The sequence below is a fragment of the Armigeres subalbatus genome, chromosome 1 (genome assembly GCF_024139115.2).
Source record: "Armigeres subalbatus isolate Guangzhou_Male chromosome 1, GZ_Asu_2, whole genome shotgun sequence".
Taxonomy (NCBI): domain Eukaryota; kingdom Metazoa; phylum Arthropoda; class Insecta; order Diptera; family Culicidae; genus Armigeres; species Armigeres subalbatus.
The window spans coordinates 251,979,085-252,002,295 of NC_085139.1; the positions used below are offsets into that span (position 1 = coordinate 251,979,085).

Sequence of the window (23,211 nt, forward strand, 5' to 3'; positions counted from 1 at the left end):
TAGTTGAAATATTATTCTGAAATTACTTAAGAAATGTAGCCATCCGTCAAAAATAAGTTCCTTAAAATGATTTTCTAATCTTATTTCAAGAATGAATTGAGAAGATTTATGAGATTTTCAAGCAGAAAGGGCATAAGAATCCTTTGTGAGCAAATCTTCACATATCATGTCGTTTCCATTAAATATGCTTTTCAATCCTATCATTGATGAGTCCACATGGAACTCACTGTTTGTCTTCTATTGTACGCCCCTTTTAATCTAACTACATTTTGACGCATCATCATTCTGCCTAATCGTGTTCGGGCCAACTACGTGATGCAATAATCATAACATTGCGCGATTAATCTATATTTATGCATTTTATAATGGTCATCGTGTTTCTTGAACAGACCGTCCAGATAATGATTGCCGGCCGTAAAATGTTTAATTTCCCCGTGTTTCTGCAATGCTTTAACGGCGTACGAGCCATTTGCGTCATAAAACTGCGAGCCGTTTTTAGCGCCGTAACGGCACAAACCAACAACGCTAAAATCATCCGTCGCAGAAAGAGTGAAACAGTGCAACGCTGCACCGGCCGATGATATCCCGCGCCACCGAGTTCAGCCGCGGAGCATTCGAGCCCACCGACCTTTAATCGGCCCATTCGGCTAATTAACTGGATTAACCACCCGAGATGACGTCTTTTCGTGGCGCTTAACGACGGCCATTACAGAACGACATAAAAATTGAAATTCTGACATGATGCGAGTTGCAACAACTACTGATACTGCTCCGGACGGGATTGCATGCAGCGGCTGCTACCGTTTCACCTTTTTTTTCTCCTGTCGCGCGTCTGTGAACCTCATTTGCATACTTCCCCCCATAGGAGTGCGACCATCCGATGACCGCGAACCAAGATGGATTTCTTTTGTTGCCGGAGGGAACTGAGCTGCATTATTGTTATTCAGAGATTTGTCTGCATTTCGTTTCGTTTGCGCGTCAAGTGCACGCAATTGTTGATTTATCACTTTTGATGGGAACTTCCTTCCTACTTTTCCCATCGCGAACACCGTCACGGTGTCGAGTGCCATGTGGGAAGATCTCGGCTCAGCGAGGTTCAATCGACGATGCCGCCTCATTCCACACAATGGGTTCGATCCAATCCAGCAGGGCAGTGACGTTGGTCACTACAACTTCTTCGCCGGATCCGTTCTGCAGTAGACCCCCAATTTCATCATGACGATCGGTGTAAACGGCATATCCTGGTTCAATGCGAACGAACAGATCCGACTCGAATTCTGTCCAGGTTGGATGATCTTCGAGGACCGCACCCAGAGGTCGGTGTCTGCTGCCGCCATAGTCTGCGGGTTTGGATCGATTAGAACTTAGCAATGGTTCAAATAAACGTCACTTACATAACTGAACGGCAGGTTCAACTGCTAGGCAAACAAAGAATCTGCGGAATAAAAATGGTTAGAATAGAATATTAAACCATGTGAAAAGCTTACTCATTTGCAAAAGTTGTTCGAAGCAGAGCGATGTTGTAACTTTGCCCGCCATCATACTTCGGGTGAATCTCAATCTGCAGAACCTTTTGGCGATGATCCGTCACGCAAGTGTCCAACGGCTGTGAGCAGTTGATTGCCACTTTCCCAGTCGTAATTGCGTATTCTTCGGCCAGATAGTATATCACTCCGAGTGAAACCTTATTCTGATAAAGCCCAACGTAGTTGGATTTCTCGTAACCGCTGGATTTCTGATATGTCGCATTCTTGAAGTTCTCTGTCTGTGTCGAATCATTTATAAGAAACATTGGAACGATGCTGAATTGGATTTTCACTTACATGGATCGGATTTGCTGGATTCACACTTGTCAAACCTTGCAGTCGGTAACGCTTACAAGCCGCCGCACTCGGCCGGAGCGGTTGCTTCGCTTCAGTTATTCTTACCGCAACGTGGCTAACATTTTCCTTTACATACGTAATGTTCCACACCACAGATTCGATCCAATTTAGGACAGCCGTTGTGTTAGTCATCACCAGCGGTTCTCCGGCCGAGTTCTGTAGCAATCCAATGATCTCATCCCGACGTTCGTTAAAGACGGCAGCTGCCCGATATATGTCCAGGTACTGATCCGAGTCAAACTCAACCCAACTGGAGGCTTCGCGGGCAATTGAACTCAGCAGTAGCTTCTTGCCTTCTACCCCTGTTGAAACAAAAGTGATGATTTGTTGTAAATCCGCATGAAACCAACATTTCCGATGAAAGGTGGAGGCCACCTTCAAATCGGCTCGGAAGCCTCCTTTCAAGAGAGGCTCGAAAGTCCCAGGCTCGGGAAGAAGGCTCGGAAGCCTCCTTTCAAGAGGCTCGGAAGCCTCCTTTCAAGAGGCTCGGAAGCCTCCTTTCAAGAGGCTCGGAAGCCTCCTTTCAAAAGGCTCGGAAGCCTCCTTTCAAGAGGCTTGGAAGCCTCCTTTCAAGAGGCTTGGAAGCCTCCTTTCAAGAGGCTTGGAAGCCTCCTTTCAAGAGGCTTGGAAGCCTCCTTTCAAGAGGCTTGGAAGCCTCCTTTCAAGAGGCTTGGAAGCCTCCTTTCAAGAGGCTCAGAAGCCTCCTTTCAAGAGGCTCAGAAGCCTCCTTTCAAGAGGCTCAGAAGCCTCCTTTCAAGAGGCTCAGAAGCCTCCTTTCAAGAGGCTCAGAAGCCTCCTTTCAAGAGGCTCAGAAGCCTCCTTTCAAGAGGCTCAGAAGCCTCCTTTCAAGAGGCTCAAGCCTCCTTTCAAGAGGCTCGAAAGCCTCCTTTCAAGAGGCTCAAAGCCTCCTTTCAAGAGGCTCAGAAGCCTCCTTTCAAGAGGCTCAGAAGCCTCCTTTCAAGAGGCTCAGAAGCCTCCTTTCAAGAGGCTCAGAGCCTCCTTTCAAGAGGCTCAGAAGCCTCCCTTTGAAGAGGAGCCTCCTTTCAAGAGGCTCAAAGCCTCCTTTCAAGAGGCTCAGGAAGCCTCTTTCAAGAGCTCAGAAGCCTCCTTTCAAGAGGCTTGGAAGCCTCCTTTCAAGAGGCTCAGAGCCTCCTTTCAAGAGGCTCAGAAGCCTCCTTTCAAGAGGCTCAGAGCCTCCTTTCAAGAGGCTCAGGAAGCCTCCTTTCAAGAGGCTCAGAGCCTCCTTTCAAGAGGCTCCAGAAGCCTCCTTTCAAGAGGCTCAGAAGCCTCCTTTCAAGAGGCTCAGAGCCTCCTTTCAAGAGGCTCAGAAGCCTCCTTTCAAGAGGCTCAGAAGCCTCCTTTCAAGAGGCTCAGAAGCCTCCTTTCAAGAGGCTCAGAAGCCTCCTTTCAAGAGGCTCAGAAGCCTCCTTTCAAGAGGCTCAGAAGCCTCCTTTCAAGAGGCTCAGAAGCCTCCTTTCAAGAGGCTCAGAAGCCTCCTTTCAAGAGGCTCAGAAGCCTCCTTTCAAGAGGCTCAGAAGCCTCCTTTCAAGAGGCCTGGAAGCCTCCTTTCAAGAGGCTCAGAAGCCTCCTTTTAAGAGGCTCAGGAAGCCTCCTTTCAAGAGGCTCGGAAGCCTCCCTTTGAAGAGGATTGGAAGCATCCTTTTCAAGAGGCTCGGAAGCTTCCTTTTGAAGAAGCTTCGAAGCCTCCTTTTGAAAAGGCTCAGAAGCCTCCTTTTGCAGAGAATCGGAAGCCTCCTTTTGAAGAGGCTCGGAAGCCTTCTTTTGAGGAGGCTCGGAAGCCTCTTTTTGAAGAGGCTCGGAAGCCTCCTTTAGAGGAGGCTCGAAAGCCTCCTTTTCAAGGGGCTCGGAAGCCTTCCTTTCAAGAGAATCGGAAGCCTCCTTTCAAGAGGCTCGGAAGCCTCCTTTCAAGAGGCTCGGAAGCCTCCTTTCAAGAGGCTCGGAAGCCTCCTTTCAAGAGGCTCGGAAGCCTCCTTTCAAGAGGCTCGGAAGCCTCCTTTCAAGAGGCTCGGAAGCCTCCTTTCAAGAGGCTCAGAAACCTCCTTTCAAGAGGCTCAGAGCCTCCTTTCAAGAGGCTCAGGAAGCCTCCTTTCAAGAGGCTCAGGAAGCCTTCTTTCAAGAGGCTCAGAGCCTACTTTCAAGAGGCTCAGAAGCCTTCTTTCAAGAGGCTCAGGAAGCCTCCTTTCAAGAGGCTCAGACGCCTCCTTTCAAGAGGCTCAGAAGCCTCCTTTCAAGAGGCTCAGAAGTCTCCTTTCAAGAGGCTCAGAAGCCTCCTTTCAAGAGGCTCAGAAGCCTCCTTTCAAGAGGCTCAGAAGCCTCCTTTCAAGAGGCTCAGAAGCCTCCTTTCAAGAGGCTCAGAAGCCTCCTTTCAAGAGGCTCGGAAGCCTCCTTTCAAGAGGCTCAGAAGCCTCCCTTTGAAGAGGATTGGAAGCATCCTTTTCAAGAGGCTCAGAGCTTCCTTTTGAAGAGGCTTGAAGCCTCCTTTGAAAAGGCTCAGGAAGCCTCCTTTGCAGAGAATCAGAAGCCTCCTTTTGAAGAGGCTCAGAAGCCTTCTTTGAGGAGGCTCAGAAGCCTCTTTGAAGAGGCTCAGAGCCTCTTTTGAAGAGCTCGGAAGTCTCTTTTGAAGAGGCTCGGAAGTCTCATTTGAAGAGACTCGAAAGCCTCCTTTCAAGAGAGCTCAGAAGACTCCTTTCAAGAGGCTCAGAAGCCTCCTTTCAAGAGGCTCAGGCCTCCTTTCAAGAGGCTCAAAAGCCTCCTTTCAAGAGGCTCAAAAGCCTCCTTTCAAGAGACTCAGAAACCACTTTTCAAGTGGTTCCGAAGCCTCCTTTCAAGAGGCTCAGAAACCACCTATCAAGAGACTCAGAAGCCTCCTTACAAGAGGCTCAGAAGCCTCCTTTCAAAGGCTCGGAAGCCTCCTTTCAAGAGGCTCGGAAGCCTCCTTTCAAGAGGCTCGGAAGCCTCCTTTCAAGTGGCTCAGAAGCCTGCTTTCAAGAGGCTCAGAAGCCTCCTTTCAAGAGGCTCAGAAGCCTCCTTTAAAGAGGCTTAGAAGCCTCCTTTCAAGAGGCTCTGAAGGCTCCTTTCAAGAGGATCCGGAAGCTCCTTTCAAGAGGCTCAGAAGCCTCCTTTCAAGAGGCTAAGAAGCCTCCTTTCAAGAGGCTCGGAAGCCTCCTTTCAAGAGTCTCATAAGCCTCCTTCCAAGAGGCTCCGAACCCCCCCTTCAAGAGGCTCAGAAGCCTCCTTCCAAGAGGCTCAGAACCCTCCTTTCAAGAGGCTCAGAAGCCTCCTTTCAAGAGGCTCAGAAGCCGCCTTGCAGGAGGCTCGGAAGCCTCCTTTCAAGAGACTCGGAAGCCTCCTTTCAAGAGGCTCAGAAGCCTCCTTTCAAGAGGCTCAGAAGGCTCCTTTCAAGAGGCTCAGAAGCCTCCTTTCAAGAGGCTCAGAAGCCTCCTTTCAAAAGGGTCAGAAGCCTCCTTTCAAGAGGCTCGGAAGCCATCTTAGAAGTCTCCTTTCAAGAGACTCGGAGCCTCCTTTCAAAAGGCTCAGGCCTCCTTTCAAGAGGCTCAGAGCCTCCTTTCAAGAGGCTCAGAAGCCTCCTTTCAAGAGGCTCAGAAGCCTCCTTTCAAGAGGCTCAGGAAGCCTCCTTTCAAGAGGCTCAGAAGCCTCCTTTCAAAGGCTCAGAAGCCTCCTTTCAAGAGGCTCAGAAGCCTCCTTTGAAGAGGCTCGAAGCCTCCTTTCAAGAGGTTCAGAAGCTTCCTTTAAAGAGGCTCAGAAGCCTCCTTTCAAGAGGCTCAGAGCCTCCTTTCAAGAGGCTGGAAGCCTCCTTTCAAGAGGCTCAGGAAGCCTCCTTTCAAGAGGCTCGGAAGCCTCCTTTCAAGAGGCTCAGAAGCCTCCTTTCAAGAGGCTCAGGAAGCCTCCTTTCAAGAGGCTCAGAAGCCTCCTTTCAAGAGGCTCAGAAGCCTCCTTTCAAGAGGCTCAGAAGCCTCCTTTCAAGAGGCTCAAGCCTCCTTTCAAGAGGCTCAGAAGCCTTCTTTCAAGAGGCTCAGAAGCCTCCATTCAAAAGGCTGAGAAGCCTCCATTCCAGAGGCTCAGACGTCTACTTTCAAGAAGCTCAGAAGCCTCCTTTGAAGAGGCTCGGAAGTCTCCTTTATAAAGGCTCAGAAGCCTCCTTTCAAGAGGCTCAGAAACCTCCTTTCAAGAGGTTCAGAAGCCTCCTTTGAAGAGGCTCAGAAGCCTCCTTTGAAGAGGCTCAGAAGCCTCCTTTGAAGAGGCTCAGAAGCCTCCTTTCAAGCGGTTTAGAAGCCTCCTTTCATGTGGCTCAGAAGCCTCCTTTCAAGAGGCTCAGAAGCCTCCTTTCAAGAGGCTCAGAAGCCTCCTTTCAAGAGGCTCAGAAGCCTCCTTTCAAGAGGCTCAGAAGCCTCCTTTCAAGAGGCTCAGAAGCCTCCTTTCAAGAGGCTCAGAAGCCTTCTTTCAAGAGGCTCAGAAGCCTCCTTTCAAGAGGCTCCGAAGCCTACTTCCAGGATGCCTGAAAGTCTGCTTTCATGAAGCCCGGAAGCCTCCTTTCAAGAGGCTCAGACGCCTCCTTTCAAGAGGCTCAGGAGGCCTCCTTTCAAGAGGCTCAGAAGTCTCCTTTCAAGAGGCTCAGAACCCGCCTTCCAAAAGGCTTAGAAGCCGCCTTTCAAGTGGCTCAGATGCCTCCTTTCAAGAGGCTCAGAAGCCTCCTTTCAAAAGGCTCTGAAGCCTTTTCCCAAGAGGCTCGGAAGTCTTCTTTCGAGAGGCTCGGACGCCTCCTTTCAAGAGGCTCGGAAGCCTCCTTTCAAGAGGCTCGGAAGCCTCCTTTCAAGAGGCTCGGAAGCCTCCTTTCAAGAGGCTCGGAAGCCTCCCTTTGAAGAGGATTGGAAGCATCCTTTTCAAGAGGCTCGGAAGCTTCCTTTTGAAGAGGCTTCGAAGCCTCCTTTTGAAGAGGCTCGGAAGCCTCCTTTTGAAGAGGCTCGGAAGCCTCCTTTTGAAGAGGCTCGGAAGCCTCCTTTTGAAGAGGCTCGGAAGCCTCCTTTTGAAGAGGCTCGGAAGCCTCCTTTTGAAGAGGCTCGGAAGCCTCCTTTTGAAGAGGCTCGGAAGCCTCCTTTTGAAGAGGCTCGGAAGCCTCCTTTCAAGAGGCTCGGAAGCCTCCTTTCAAGAGGCTCGGAAGCCTCCTTTCAAGAGGCTCGGAAGCCTCCTTTCAAGAGGCTCAGAAGCCTCCTTTCAAGAGGCTCAGAAGCCTCCTTTCAAGAGGCTCAGAAGCCTCCTTTCAAGAGGCTCAGAAGCCTCCTTTCAAGAGGCTCGGAAGCCTCCTTTCAAGAGGCTCAGAAGCCTCCTTTCAAGAGGCTCAGAAGCCTCCTTTCAAGAGGCTCAGAAGCCTCCTTTCAAGAGGCTCAGAAGCCTCCTTTCAAGAGGCTCAGAAGCCTCCTTTCAAGAGGCTCAGAAGCCTCCTTTCAAGAGGCTCAGAAGCCTCCTTTCAAGAGGCTCAGAAGCCTCCTTTCAAGAGGCCTCAGAGCCTCCTTTCAAAGGCTCAGAAGCCTCCTTTCAAGAGGCTCAGAAGCCTCCTTTCAAGAGGCTCAGGAAGCCTCCTTTCAAGAGGCTGGAAGCCTCCTTTCAAGAGGCTCAGAGCCTGCTTTCAAGAGGCTCAGAAGCCTCCTTTCAAGAGGCTCAGGAAGCCTCCTTTCAAGAGGCTCAGGCCTCCTTTCAAGAGGCTCAGAAGCCTCCTTTCAAGAGGCTCGGAAGCCTCCTTTCAAGAGGCTCAGGAAGCCTCCTTTCAAGAGGCTCAGAGCCTCCTTTCAGAAGGCTCGGAAGCCTCCTTTCAAGAGGCTCAGAAGCCTCCTTTCAAGAGGCTCAGAAGCCTCCTTTCAAGAGGCTCAGAAGCCTCCTTTCAAGAGGCTCAGAAGCCTCCTTTCAAGAGGCTCAGAAGCCTCCTTTCAAGAGGCTCAGAAGCCTCCTTTCAAGAGGCTCAGAAGCCTCCTTTCAAGAGGCTCAGAAGCCTCCTTTCAAGAGGCTCGGAAGCCTCCTTTCAAGAGGCTCAGAGCCTCCTTTCAAGAGGCTCAGAAGCCTCCTTTCAAGAGTCTCAGAAGCCTCCTTTCAGGAGGCTCAGAAGCCACCTTTTAAGAGGCCTGGAAGCCTCCTTTCAAGAGGCTCGGAAGCCTCCTTTCAAGAGGCTCAGAAGCCTCCTTTCAAGAGACTCAGGCCTCCTTTCAAGAGGCTCAGGAAGCCTCCTTTCAAGAGGCTCAGAAGCCTCCTTTCAAGAGGCTCGGAAGCCTCCTTTCAAGAGGCTCAGAAGCCTCCTTTCAAGAGGCTCAGGAAGCCTCCTTTCAAGAGGCTCGGAAGCCTCCTTTCAAGAGGCTCAGAAGCCTCCTTTCAAGAGGCTCAGAAGCCTCCTTTCAAGAGGCTCAGAAGCCTCCTTTCAAGAGGCTCAGAAGCCTCCTTTCAAAGGCTCAGAAGCCTCCTTTCAAGAGGCTCAGAAGCCTCCTTTGAAGAGGCTCAGAAGCCTCCTTTCAAGAGGGTCAGAAGCCTCCTTTCAAGAGGCTCAGAAGCCTCCTTTCAAGAGGCTCAGAAGCCTCCTTTCAAGAGGCTCAGAAGCCTCCTTTCAAGAGGCTCAGAAGCCTCCTTTCAAGAGGCTCAGAAGCCTCCTTTCAAGAGGCTCAGAGCCTCCTTTCAAAAGGCTCAAGCCTCCTTTCAAGAGGCTCAAGCCTCCTTTGAAGAGGCTCAGAAGCCTCCTTTCAAGAGGTTGGAAGCCTCCTTTCAAAGGCTCAGAAGCCTCCTTTCAAGAGGCTCAGAAGCTTCCTTTCAAGAGGCTCAGAAGCCTCCTTTCAAGAGGCCTCAGAAGCCTCCTTTCAAGAGGCTCCTGGAAGCCTCCTTTCAAGAGGCTCAGAAGCCTCCTTTCAAGAGGCTCAGGCCTCCTTTCAAGAGGCTCGAAGCCTCCTTTCAAGAGGCTCGGAAGCCTCCTTTCAAGAGGCCTCGGAAGCCTCCTTCCAAGGGGCTCGGAAGCCTCCTTCCCAGAGGCTGCGAAGCCTCCTTCCAAGGGGCTCGGAAGCCTCCTTCCAAGAGGCTCAGAAGCCTCCTCCCAAGAGGCTCAGAAGCCTCCTTCCAAGAGGCTCGGAAGCCTCCTGCCAAGAGGCTCGGAAGCCTCCTTCCAAGAGGCTCGGAAGCCTCCTTCCAAGAGGCTCGGAAGCCTCCTTCCAAGAGGCTCGAAGCCTCCTTCCAAGAGGCTCAGAAGCCTCCTTCCAAGAGGCTCAGAAGCCTCCTTCCAAGAGGCTCAGAAGCCTCCTTTCAAGAGGCTCAGAAGCCTCCTTCCAAGAGGCTCGGAAGCCTCCTTTCAAGAGGCTCGGAAGCCTCCTTTCAAGAGGCTCGAGAGCCTCCTTCCAAGAGGCTCAGGAAGCCTCCTTCCAAGAGGCTCAGGCCTCCTTCCAAGAGGCTCAGAAGCCTCCTTCCAAGAGGCTCGGAAGCCTCCTTCCAAGAGGCTCAGAAGCCTCCTTCCAAGAGGCTCAGGCCTCCTTCCAAGAGGCTCAGGAAGCCTCCTTCCAAGAGGCTCAGGAAGCCTCCTTCCAAGAGGCTCAGGAAGCCTTCTTCCAAGAGGCTCAGAAGCCTCCTTCCAAGAGGCTCGGAAGCCTCCTTCCAAGAGGCTCAGAGCCTCCTTCCAAGAGGCTCAGGCCTCCTTCCAAGAGGCTCGGAAGCCTCCTTTCAAAAGGCTCAAACCTCCTTTCAAGAGGCTCGGAAGCCTCCTTCCAAGAGGCTCAGAAGCCTCCTTCCAAGAGGCTCAGGAAGCCTTCTTCCAAGAGGCTCAGAAGCCTCCTTCCAAGAGGCTCAGAAGCCTCCTTCCAAGAGGCTCAAAGCCTCCTTCCAAGAGGCTCAGAAGCCTCCTTTCAAGAGGCTCGGAAGCCTCCTTTCAAGAGGCTCGGAAGCCTCCTTTCAAGAGGCTCGGAAGCCTCCTTTCAAGAGGCTCGGAAGCCTCCTTTCAAGAGGCTCGGAAGCCTCCTTTCAGGAGGCTCGGAAGCCTCGAGGCGCAAGAGGCGGCGAATGAATTTTTCAAAATCTTTTTGGATTGTTATGATGATTATGTTTTGATATGAAGATTTTTATTATAAAATTGTTGAGACCAAAAATTCAATACATCCACTTACGTAAGTTCACTGAAGAGACTGCAGCGAGGCACCAAACAAATCTATTAATAAACGATTTCTTATTTATTAATGCAATGTACGAAATTACCGGAAACTTACTCATCTGTAGGCTCTGTGAGAACTACTGCCACATTGAAGTCGCTACTGCCTTCACGATATCCAGGATGTACGAAAACCTTTAGAACTTTGGCCTTATGATCGGTTTTGCAGACTACGTACTCCAGGGTACAATCTTTCACCACTTCAGTAGTCGTAATCGCATGTTTGTCACTGACAAAGTACACCATTCCGACCAAAGTTTTATTAGCGTACAAATGTACATATTCGGTCTTTGTGTAGGATTCCCCTTGAGAATAAGTGTCGTTTTGGAAAAAATCGTACTGTAATGAACAACACGAAACTATTAAAGAATTCCTCTGAAGCTACGTGCAAATGACTTACATGACTCGGATTTGCTGGTCTTACTATGGTCAAACCCTTCCGTCGAAACTCCTTGCATTCTGGAAAGGAGATTTCTTTAATTCCTCGTCCCCGTAAACATTCTAAAACTAACTCTTTTCGCTGATACGCATGGTCTTTGCTACCTTTACTTTGGTTTCCTCGACTTTTCCTACACTTCGGTTGAAGAATCCACGTTGATCTCCGTTTTTCAAAACATACCGGATCCAATCGCCGTAGTAAGCAACATTCACAAACGCCGAGTAGTCCGTCAAACTGCAACTCGTATCGTTCCACCCCCGTTGCGCAGTGAAGCTGATCACCCCTCGCAAAACCCACCTTCCACCATCTTCCTCTGTGAACAACCCACCTCCACTGTCCCCATTGCAGATCGTACTCCCGTTCAAATTGCCGGCACACAACACTTTCGCCGACAGTACCGTCCCGAACACTTTCCTGTTGCTCTCCAAACAAGTCACATAGTCCACTATCGGAATCCGTATCTTCCGCAGCACGTCCGCCGTTTCTGCCTGCTCGGTCATCCCGAACCCAATCGCTACCGCTTGTTTTCCATTAAGGTCCTCCTCATCACTTGTCCCTCCACCGCCCACCGGCAGACAAATCGGGCGAACAAATTCGTTCAACGCAACCTTGGTCCTCAGCGCCAGCAGCGCCAAATCCGCCTGAAAAGTGCGTGGAGCAAAGTCCTCGTGCAGGATGTTGCTCGCCACGGCAACGTTCTGCACCGGAAAGCCACCAATCAGCAAGTTCTGCCGCACCGAACCCAGCTGGACGGTTAGCAACCGCTCGTTCAGTGCATTCCCGTCCTTGGAAACGCAGTGACCCGCCGTCAGGACGTACAGCTCGCTCAGCAACGTTCCTCCGCACACGTACACGTACGTTCCTTGGGACACCCGGTGCCAAAGGGAAGCGTGCCAGGGCCACTCGCCGGCTTGCGGTGCCGCTTCCCCGTTGACAATCAGTGGGCGGCGTAGTTCGCGGGCGGGTAAACCACATGGCACTGAATCGTTGTTGTCGCCGGTTGATGATGGTAGGGAAGATGTTAGAAGAGCGAGAACTAGCGAAAACACTTTGCCGGTGGGACCCATCGGTACGAGCGTTGGTTCAGCACTAATCGATGAGGATCGCGTTGAATGGGGGATGATCGCATCGCATGTTTGATTTTCAATATTCTGTTTGTCGTCATTATGTGCCATTAGCATCTTTTAGCACCTTAGGAGCGAATGCTGGTTGGATTGGGTTGGCGACATGTTCATGACTGGAATTACGCGGCATCAGGCCTTTGCCTGATAGTGTTGTAGTATTTGCTCACGAATGTGTCATGGTTTGAAAGATCAGGTTTGACAATTGGACAATTGATTGTTTCGACGCTGGTTTTGATGGTTGATTATTACCTGCTTATTTTTCCAAATGGACGTAGTTTATTTTGATTTTTAACCAGGCTTTGCAATATCATAAAAACATCAGAAAAATTCAAAACAAAATCAAAACAACAAACAGTTCTCCTACTTTATGGATAGTTCTTTTGCAGAATAGAACAATTTTTAAGTGACAAAACAAACATCCAACAAAAAAGAGTTCTTTTTTTACACGATTAATTCGTGCGTGCGAAAAGAAAATTGTGTAAAAAAATGTGGGTTTTCGAAAAATCGTGTTAAAATAAAATGCATATGTTTTATATACCAAGCTGATAAAGCTTAAAATAACTTTGTTCAAAAATAAACAAAATTTTCAACCTTCAAACGAATAATTAATGCATTTTTCGAAGTTCTAAAAAAATTAAAATGTAAAAAGGGTTACGCGTGTAAATCTAAAGGCATTACTACAGGAATTTCTTGGATGACCATGAACAAATATCATGAACGCATTTTATTCTATGTACCAAAAAGGGTATGTTTTACATTTGAACCAAACCGATAGTTTTCTTACTACGCTTTAGATCTTAAGGCCTGACTCCAGGGATTCCATGCATGACCATGTCTTTATATCATGGACGCATTCTATTCTGAGCACCACGAAGGGCATGTTCCACATTTGAACCTGACCGATAGATCTATGTTTACGCGTGTAGACCTTAAGGCCTGACTTCAGTGATTTATTGGATGACCATACCCATATGTCATGAACGCATTCAATTCTGTGTACCAGAAAGGGCATGTTCCCTATTTGAAACTGACCAATAGATCTCTGACTACGCGTGTTAGACCTTAAGGCCTAACTTAAGGGATTTCTTGGATGACCATACCCACCTATCATGAACGCATTCTATTTTGTGTACCACAAAGGGCATGTTGCATATTTGAAACTGGTCAATAAATCTCTGAATACGTGTGAAGCCTTCTAGCCTAAAACTTCATGAAATTCTTAAATCACCACACCCCTTTGTCATGAACGCATTCAGTTCTGTGTTCCACAAAGGGCATGCTTCACATTTAAAACTGGCCAATAGATCTCTGATTACGCGTTTAGACTTTAAGGCCTGACTTCTGGGAATTCTTGAATGACCATACCCACATGTAATAAACGCATTTTATCCTTCGTACCACAGAGGGCATGTTGCATATTTGAATCAATTGATTTCTGGTTTTGCGTGTAGACCTTAAGGACTGACTTCAGGAAATTCTTGGATGACCATACCCCTTTGTCATGAACGCATTCTATTCTGGGTACCACAAAGGGCATGTAGCACATTTGAAACTGGCCAATAGATCTCTGGTTACGCGTGACATGAACGCAATTTATTCGATGTACCTCAAAGGGCATGTTTCACATTTAAAACTGGAGAAACTTCTGGAGGATTTTTTGGAAGAACTTCTGAAAATTTCCAGAGAAACTCGTGGAGGATTTTTCGAAGTAACTCTTGGAGGTATTTCCGGAAAGATTTTCTAAGGAAGAATTCCTAAAGAAATTTTCCCTGTAAGAATTTCGGGGGAAACTCTTGTTAGATTTTTTGGATAAACTCTGGAAGGGATTTGCGGAGGAGTCTTCGAAGCAGTAAATTTCGGAGGAATTCCTGGAGAAATTTTCAGAAAAAAATCTAAAGAATTTTTCGGAGGTACTTTTGACGGAATTTCGAGAGGATTTTTGGAGGAACTCCTGGCGGACTTTTCGTAGGAGCTCTTGGGGGAAATTCCGGAAGAGGATGAATATCCGAAGCAAGTCCTGTAGGAATTCCTGTACATGATCCTTGAGGAGTTTCCGGAGAATCCCCTGGAGAAATTTCTAAAGAAACTCTTGACGAATTCTTGGAGTAATATGTGAAGGCATTTTGAAAGTGGATTTGGAACTCCCGGAAAACTATCCGAAGAAATTCCTGAAAGGTGTTTTTTTCCGGAAAAAAATGCGAAGGAACTCCTGGTTAAATTTTTAGATGAATTTCCGGAGGAACTCTTGTAGGACTTTCCGGAGAAACCACTGGAGGAATTACCGAAGGAACTCCTTCAGAAATTTTCGGAGCTATTTAACAAACTTCTGGAGAAATTTGCTAAGAAACTAAGGAACTCCGGTACTCTTTGAGGTACCTCTCATTCAAAAATTCAAGCAGGAAAAAAAAACTCCTAGAGTTCTTCCGGTAATTCGTCCCGAAATTCTTGCGCGAATTCGCTCAGGAATTTCTTCGGATAGTCCTCAAGAAGTTCCAAAACCACCATCAAAAATTCTTTCACATATTCCTCCAAGCATTCTTCCAGGAGATTTTACGGAGGATACTCAATAAATTCCTTGTTCCTTGGAGCATGTACAGGAATTCCTTCAGGGCTTGCTTCGGATATCCACCCTCTTCCGGAATTTTCCTCAAAATTTGCTATGAAAAGTTCGCCAAAGATTTCGCCCATTCCTCCCGAAATCCTCTCAAAATTCCGTCAAAAGTACCTCCGAAAAATCCTTCAGGGATTCCTCCAGAAATTACTCCAATAACTGCTTCGAAAGCTCCTCCGCAAAATCCTTCAAGAGCTTATCCAAAAAATCTAGCAAAAATTCCTCCAGAAATTCCTCCGGACTTCCTCCAGGGATTTTTTTTTAGGAATTTTTCCTGGAGTTCCTTTGAAAATTCTTCTGGAAATACGTCTAAGAGTTACTCCGAAAAATCCTCCAGGAGTTTATCCTAAAATTCCCCCATGAGTGCCTCTGGAAGTTGTTCCAGGAGTGAGCTCCTGGACGAGTTCCCGGAAGAACTTCTGGAATAATTTCTGAAGGAAGTCCTAAAGGCATTTTCTCAGGAATTTTGGGACAATTTTCCGGAGGAACTGCTGGAGGAATTTTCGAAGGAAGTCCTGGTTGAATTATGAAAATGATTTCTGGAAGAACGCTTGGAGGTTTTCCGGGGGAACCGCTTGAGGAATTACCGAATGATTCTCCTTGAGAAATATCCGAAGAAACTCCTACCCGAGCAGGAGCGACGACCTCGATAGCAGAAATTGGTATGATTTAGCCTTGTATAAGAGGTAAAATACCAAAAAATAATACCAAAAAGTTATATGCAGAATACTTGAGGCATACCATGCTTAAGTATTTGAATACCAAACGAATAATAATTGGTTATGCATTTGGTATTAAAATTCAATTTAATAACTGAGTTTGTTATGGCTTAAGTATTGTGCATATTAGTTTTGGTATTATTCCTTTGGTATTTTACCTCTTATCCAGGGCTAGTTCATAACAGATAATGGTATCAATAACAGCATTAGGTATCGTTGAGCCAATATATCCTGCTCGGGTAGTGGAATTTCCGACGGTCCTCCTAGAGGAATATCTGGAGGCACATCTGAAGAAATTTTCGAAGGAATTTTCGTAGGTACTCCTGTAGGAATCTCTGGAGGAATATCGAAAAAATCCTGGAGGAATTTATGAAAGCAGTTTCGAAGCAGTTCTGGAAGTAATTTCCAGTACAGCTCCAGAAGCAATTTCTGAAGGAACTTCTGGTGCACTTTCTATGGGAACTTTTGGAGGAATTCCTGGATAAATTATCGAAGGGACTTTTGGAGGAGTTTTCGAAAGATCACCTAGAAGAATTTCGGAAACTTATTTGCATACCAAACTCCTCCAGGGGTTCCTCTGGAAATGCTTACTGGAGCTCTTCCGGAAATTCCTCCAGAAGTTCCTTTGGAAAGTCCTTCAGGAGTTCCTCAGGAAATTTATCCAAAAACACCTTCAAAAACCCCACGCATATTCCTCCATGAATTCATGCAGAAGATTCTCTGGAAGTTCTTCAAGAAATTCCTTCAAGAGTTCCTCCACAAATTTCTCAATACGTTTCTTCAGAAATTCCTTTAAAAGTTCCTTCGGAAATTCATCCATGAATTCTTCAGGAGTTTCCCTCAAAAGTTTCCACGAAAAGTCCGCCCTGAGTTCCTCCAGAAGTTCCTCTCGAACTTCCTCCAGGAGATACTCCGAAAATTCCTTCGGAAAATTCTGCAAGGAAATTACACCAGTAACTCCTTCAAAGCTACCCCGAAGCAGCTCTTGGAAGAATTTCCGGATGAACTCCTGGAAGAATTTCGGGAGAAATTTCAGGAAGAACTCATGGCGAACTTTTGGTAGGAACTCTTGGGGAGATTTCAGGAATCGGAATTGGACAAGGAATTGGAGGAATTTCCGAAGGAATTCCTGGAAGAATTACCGAAGGATCTCTTGGAGGAATTTCAGGAGCAATTTCCAATGAAACTTCTAGAAGAATTTCTGAATAAAAATCTCTTGGAGGAATCAGTGTTGGTAAAATCACTCATAAATCTCAATCAACGAGCGCTCCCGTGCGAACGAAATCGTTTGCGATTTTAAAGGAATGCATCACGCTTGAGTTTTTCATGCTAAAACGCATCATTTCACTCATTTGCCAAAAAATCGTTTTGGTTCAAATATTTTTACATGGAAGAGCATCTATTATTTTATGCGACAAACGTAAATTCACTATTTTTAACGAAGGAGAACAAAAGAAAACCTACGATGATTCAAATGGATGATTCAACCCATCCATGAGTCATTAGGTGCTGAGTTTGGGGCGTTTCAACTCAGGCTTGATTTGAATCGTCCATGAGATTTGAGATTTTGGGTTTTTACCTACACTGGGAGGAATTTCTAGAGAAGTTTTCGAAAAAAAAACTCCTGGAGAAATTCTTGGAAGTATTTGTGAAACCATTTTCGAAAAAAATATCCTGGAGGAATCCCTGGAAGAATTTGTGAAGCCATTTTCGGAAAAAAAAAGGAAATTATTTCCGTAGGAATTTCGGGCCGAATTTCTGGAGTAGCTACTGACAGACTCACCGTATGAACTCATGTAGGAATTCCTGATTGAATTTGGAAGGAATTCCCGTAGGAACTCCTTGGGGAATTTTCACCAGAACTCCTGGAGGAATTTCGAGATCAAGTTCTTGAAGAACTCCTGGCGGACTTCCCGAAGAAACTCTTGAAGGAGTTTCTGGAGGAATTCGAGCATGAACTTCCGAAGGAACTTCTTAAGGAATTTCCAGAAGATCTCTTGGAGATATTTTCGGAAGAACTTCTGGAGGAATTTACGAATAAATTCCTGGAGGTACATCCGAAGCCGTTTTTGTAGTAATTTCTGGAGGAACTCCTGGAGGAATTTTCGAGAAAACTCTTGGTAGTCTTTCGTAGCATCTCTTGGAGGCAGGGCTGACAATAGTCATTCTCGTCGTATGAAGAAAGCGGAAAAAATTTAGTCTTCGTCATAACATTGCACGACGCAACACCTATTCGTTTTCTTCGCGCCGCAAGCGTACCACGATGATAGTCGCGCAGCCAAAAGTTATGACGATTTTCGTCGTCACTTCTTCACACAATTGATTGCACGTCATCATAGAGGGACTAGTTAAAAACATACTATCGTCTCAAATGAACAAATAGTAGGAACTTTGGTAACATAAATGTATCGATAACATTCATAACGCTGTCATACGTTACTTCAAATTCATTATTCGAAGGATTATTAAAAATCTTCGCATGGTAGCTGCCGCTTGGAGATTAACGGTATGAAGTCTTCATTCTTCGATGTCGTCATGACGATTTGGTTACACGACGAAAGCTATCGTCGTGCGCGTCATTGACGATGTGTAGAGTAGCAAGGAAGACACTGCAACTCGTCGCTACTGAGGCATTTCGTGCTATGACGATGACTATTGTCAGCCCTGCATGGAGGAATTCCCGGAAAAAAATCCTGGATCAATATCTGTAGGGTTTCCTCTAAATGGGTAAGGGTAAGGAATGCTTTCTGAATTTCCGTAGGGGCTCCTTGAGCAATTTCCGGAGGATATGTTGCGACGGACTTTCTGCAGAAAGAGGATTTGAATTTCTTGGAGGAACACCTGGATGTACTCCCGAAGGATATTATGGAGGAATTTCGAACTTCTTAAGAAATTTTCGGAAGATCTTGAAATATATTTGACCCCGGGAGTCCTGCTACGTCTCAGAAAAGGACGTTCTTAAGCCCCAAGCTGCTAGAGCTAACGGCAGCTTCCGGGGTGGGCACACAAAACTTCTTTTCTCCCGGGTCCCAGGGCGTTGTTTGGTAGGAGGAGTTTTCGGTGGGGGGTCCTAATAAAAATTAAGATGATTTACCTCTAAAGCTTTTTATTCGGTGGCTTACGGGTGACGGTGAGCTTCGCAACACTGCTTTGACGAGATACCAGCGGAGAGATGGCAACGGCGGGCGACCAGATGAGTGAGGGTCGGGTGGTGGCTTCTCGAAAGCCGATAACGGCGGGGAACGTAGAAGCGGCGACGGTGATGCGCAGTGAAGTGGGCTTTGCGATGGATGAATGGCGGCTGGATGACGGCCGACTGATGGCCTGTCGAGGAACGCCACTCGCGGCGAATGGCTTCAATCGAAGATGGCGTTGGCGGCGGATGGCTTCAATATAAGTGAGCTTAGCAAGGGTGTAGTGTTGGCCAGTCGAAAGTTTCTGGCGGCATGAAGTGGCTTCAGGGAAGCAAGCAGTGAGCGGTCCGGAACTGGCTTGATGTCGATGAAAGTCCCACGGTTGACGGACGGTTTAGGCGTGGAAAGACTGCCGTAGCGCAACGCGGCGGTGGCGTGGCGGTCCGCAACGGCCTTGAAAGCGGCTGAATAGCGGCCGGTAGTTGGCCCAAGGATGGTGACAGCAAGAAATGGCTTGGATGGTGGATCGTTAGCAGCCGACTCGTCTATCGAGGGACGGCGTCGAGTGGCTTGGCTCAAATTGGCCTCAAATGCGTTCTCACTGTCGCCTTGACAACGATTTCTGGGACCCGGGAGAAAAGAGGTCTTGTGTGCCCACCCCGGAAGCTGCCGTTGGCTCTAGCAGCTTGGGGCTTAGGCACGTCCCCTTCTGGGACGTTGCACGACTCCCACGACACTTTTTTTTACAATTTCGCAGGAATCTCAACGAGTGATCTGTCGAAAATCACGACCGTATCATCGCTCGGTCACACGACTAATCAATCCCTCATCTCTTTTTTCGTCTCCACCTTTTCCACAGAGCAAAATCTCCCATCCCCCACTCGGTACTCACTCTCGCTACATCCGCCCACATAGCTATCCAATTTCGCATTTGTTCTGCCTCATCACCCGTTATCATTGCTTTTGGTAACCATCGTCACCGCAGCCAAACGAGCGAATTTTGAATTGCCCGTTGATTAATATCTGAACAAAATTTAACCCTACGACTTACACCAGTTACTAAAAATGTTACTGTTCGGTAACAAACTCTTGGAGGAATCTCTGGAACTTCGGAGTAATTTCCTATGAAACTCCTGGAGGTATTTTCGAAGCAGTTGTTGGAGTAGTTTCCGGAGGGATTCCTAGAATATTCACGAATGTCACCTTCTGAAGACTTTTGAGGCTTCTCAAAACGCGTGTTTTGCTATAATAACATCGTCTGTATCTTTTTCCGTTGTCGAGTTAAATCAATTTACTTGAAAAAACATGACTTCAGTAAAATTAGTAAAACTTGAGATAAAAAACAGAAAATCGATTATAACTTTTGATATTGAGCATATTTATCCATCAAAAATTGCATTTTTTGTGCTCTAAAAGTAACCCAAAGAAGACGTTTTAGAGAAATCTAAAACAAAAAAATTAGATCAAAAATACTGTTTTTTTTTTTCGAGGTACACCCTAATCCAATTAGGTAAATTGTTCTAAATCAGCCAACTTAAGAGCTACAGAAAAAGCTTTTTAAGCAAAATTTATTGGAATAAGCTGCGCTACAACTTTGTAGAACATTACATGTCAGTATTCCGAGAAATAAAAAAACATTTTTAATTTTTTTTATATGATGGGCCACCCTATTTTTTGATAGCGGCCATTTTGACGACGAAATGTCAATTACGTCACTTTTTGTAACACCCTTTCCCTTTCGGCCTATTGACCCTTTCGGCCAAATGCCTCTTTCGGCCAAATAACCCTTTCGGCCAAATTACCCTTTCGGCCAAACGACTCTTTCGGCCAAATGACCATTTTGGTCAAAAGACCTTTTCGGCCAAACGACCGTTTCGGCCAAATAACCGGAACTCCTGCTCCTCTTCGTCGGTCTGGGATCACAGTGTGCGCTGCTTGAAGACGGATGTAAAAATTCCTCGTTCCGTCAAATAAATTAATTTTTCATTGTTTTATACTTTTCAAGTAAAGTTTATAAAAGTTCTCGCGAAATTAAGATTTACAACAATCATCATGAGATGGCCTCGATGACTACATGCTGTGGCAATATGGCAGAGAAATCACTTTAACGTCAGACACAGTAGCTGCGGATATAACCAGCTCTATCTATAGCACCAGAGACAATGGGGAAGGTAGCAGAAATGCAGAGTTAAGGAGGACTTGGTTAGCAACAGTGGTACCGTATCCAGTAGCAGTTCCAAACCAACCTTTTCCCCTCTCCAGGTTCACCGGCTGAACACGGAACATGGCAGCACTTGCAAACAATCACGTATCACTTTATTTTTTCTTATATTCTCTATTTTATTCGTTTTCGTGGGTGTGTTATTTTACTTTCTCCTCTAATTTTATCAGACCATTAACGAGAATCGAACTTGCCGTCTTTGTATTGACCATCGCCTTCGCTTGCAAGACTAACGCGTATACCAGGAATATAGACATGCCAATACAATTTGTGAATAAAGCCTGTCCACGTTAAATTTCGGACACCCATCATCCCATGCGATTTTTAAAAATTTTCACAAACCACTGAGGAGATCAATTTACACGCCAATTGAATTTCTCCGCTTTATGTTATTCTTTCAGCGGGTTTTCCTTCTTGGCCAAAGAAATAAAATAGCTACAAATCAGTTGGACATTGTATCAGTGTCCGAAATTTAACGTGGACAGGCTTTATGTATGTTTAGTGTTTACACTTAACTCATGCATGTCAATGACACTGTTTAATAATCATGTTTACAAATTAAAGTATTCCTTGTCGCGCATTTTATATCTGACAGGATCATACCAAGCAAAGCTCTAAATTATGATATTCTCCCATAGTTTAGAAAAATTGAGATGAGACTCAGCGGATCGAAGTGATTCATAACAACATGTAAAACTTCCCGTTTGGAAAAAAAACATTAGTTTCGCCCAACAATTGTTGTATATTGTCTCACAGCTGAAAAAAATAAGTTAAGTCAACGATGGTGCGAATTAACAACATTCTTTTTTTCCCAGCTTCTAATAATTTATCTATTGCTGTGGTTGAGAACCTATTCGTATTGCAATCTTTGCTTCGTTTGACATAAATTACAGATATCGAATCTGATACTTGTTGAAATATGCTTCACTTCTCAACATACCATATGCCATAAAGCTCTATTTCTAAACAGACTGTAAAATCTATTCAATTATTTATATTTGGTGTCATCGCCCTGCTATCGGATTTATCTTATTTTTTTCTAGGTGCACTTTATTAGTCATTGAAATAGTCTCTTATGATAAAATTTTAATATGATTCAATTAAAATGGTTTGTTTTTTTAATATATACAGTAAACTCAGATCACTGGAGTCGGTAAAATTTTACCGGGTTTTCAAACAGCTGAACGTTCGGTAATGAGCCCGGTAATTTTTTTGATTACCGAACGCCCACACGGAAGCCTGCAAGTACCCATTAATGGGTACTTTCGTACCCATTATGAAGAAAAGCGGCATAACTCATTTAATGAGTAAATCGCTTTTACTCATTAATGGGTATTCGAATGAAACTTCACAAAATGGGTATTTTGAACCCGTCATTACAAAACAATAAATGCGTAAAAATCACCCGTTGCCCCGATTTGTTTTTCTTCTGCATTTTAATGGATTTTAACGATTTCAACAAACAGAACATACAATTTAAAAGAAAAATTAAACGAGATTATTTATTCATTCGACATTTTACATTAGACGGAATCCTTATTTATAAACTTTCATGAGGACGCTTCGCTGTGCAACCATATTCTCATCCTAGCCTTCCCGCTGCAGCTGCTTCATCCGGGAGTATACAAAATCCGGAACTACCGACATCACTCAAATTCGATTAAACCTCGGATTAGGCTATGATAGGTTGAATACTCCTAATCAAGTTCCGGTGAATCCAAAACTCCAGCGCCTCATGTAGTTGATGCAAAAATTATTGCATATACAAATTTCTGCAACAAAGAAAAAAATCTTACATCACCGAGTCTACTTGTAGTTCCTCGAAGTAAATTATTCTGAACTTACCTTTAGTGGTTTTTGAGCATTTCCAAGATACGAAAATATTCAATTCGTGTTATGTTATGTTATGTTATTTAACCAGCAGGAAAAAATGGCCGCGTTTCAATAAACACGTCCGAGTACTGTTCACCCATTATTCTTCCGGGAAGAATTATATTGGAATGGGGCTAATGTACCCTTTTTCTGATTATTAAAAAATACCCATTTTGTGACATTTCAGTACTTGATCAAAAAATGGGTGAATGAAACTCACTTAATGGGTATTTCCAAGCTTCCGTGCAGTAAATAAAAATCAATCTGAACTGTCAAAAATTGCAGTTTGTTCGGCAAAAAATTGACGATGTTATCAGTAATTTTACTAACCGATATGTCAATAAAATTACAGGACGTCGGTAAAACATTAACATTTCTTTCGGTAAAATTTTATTGATTTTACGGATCGATCAGTAAATAGTTTAAAGAATATTTTTTTTTGGAAAAGAGAAAAGAATGTAAAAAGAAAGACAAAAAATACATTGTAATATTTAAGAAATCTTTTCTTTTTGCCCTCCAAACATCAATTGGAATTATGTGTTCTTATTTTCGAAATTTTTGTTATATTTTTTTGCCTCATTTTCAATTTGTTTTCACTGAAAGTTTTTCCTCCATCGCATCAGTTTATTTGATTATTTATATTTTCAGTTGCAGTCTCAAGCATATACTGATCCCATATGCAATTTTTGAACGATACTTTTCTTATTATACTGGCGGTCAACAAAACTATATCCATCAGTGGACTTCACGACTAGAATGGATTCTAGCAGACCACAAGCCGAACCGTGAAGTCTAATAGCAAAATAACTCGTTTGGACAAAATAACTTGTGAACGCCGGCACAAAAAGAATTGCATCGTTTAAAACAATATGAGACCACTAAGGTGCTCGCCAGAGTAGACGCAACGTGCGATGCGACTCACGTAAAAGAATAATAATCATTATCAACAGGCTGTCAAATTGCACTGTCGCGTCGCGTCGCATCGCACGTTGCGTTTACTCTGGC

General features: G+C 45.4%; 2 protein-coding genes across 2 annotated transcripts in view; one reads left to right on the forward strand and one right to left on the reverse strand.

The window, feature by feature from the left end:
• Nucleotides 1-23,211, forward strand: part of LOC134206654 (uncharacterized membrane protein DDB_G0293934) — a 542,450-nt gene that overhangs the window by 159,328 nt on the left and 359,911 nt on the right. The gene's annotated exons all lie outside the window — the stretch shown is intronic.
• On the reverse strand, nucleotides 953-11,887 carry LOC134212700 (uncharacterized). Its single transcript, XM_062690789.1, has 8 exons — nucleotides 10,599-11,887; nucleotides 10,487-10,545; nucleotides 10,145-10,425; nucleotides 10,046-10,086; nucleotides 1,824-2,185; nucleotides 1,488-1,765; nucleotides 1,395-1,435; nucleotides 953-1,340 (listed from the first exon to the last, which is right to left on the reverse strand). Exons 1-8 carry the CDS (start codon nucleotides 11,704-11,706, stop codon nucleotides 1,087-1,089), a joined length of 2,424 nt encoding a protein of 807 aa, XP_062546773.1. The 5' UTR covers nucleotides 11,707-11,887; the 3' UTR covers nucleotides 953-1,086.

Coding starts and splice junctions, on each gene's coding strand:
- LOC134212700 (XM_062690789.1), bottom strand. CDS start 11,706: ATGCTAATGGCACATAATGACGACAAACAGAATATTGAAAATCAAACA. Junction 10,546..10,598: donor CATGCGTATCAGCGAAAAGA/GTTAGTTTTAGA, acceptor TCTCCTTTCCAG/AATGCAAGGAGTTTCGACGG. Junction 1,766..1,823: donor ATCCAGCAAATCCGATCCAT/GTAAGTGAAAAT, acceptor GATTCGACACAG/ACAGAGAACTTCAAGAATGC.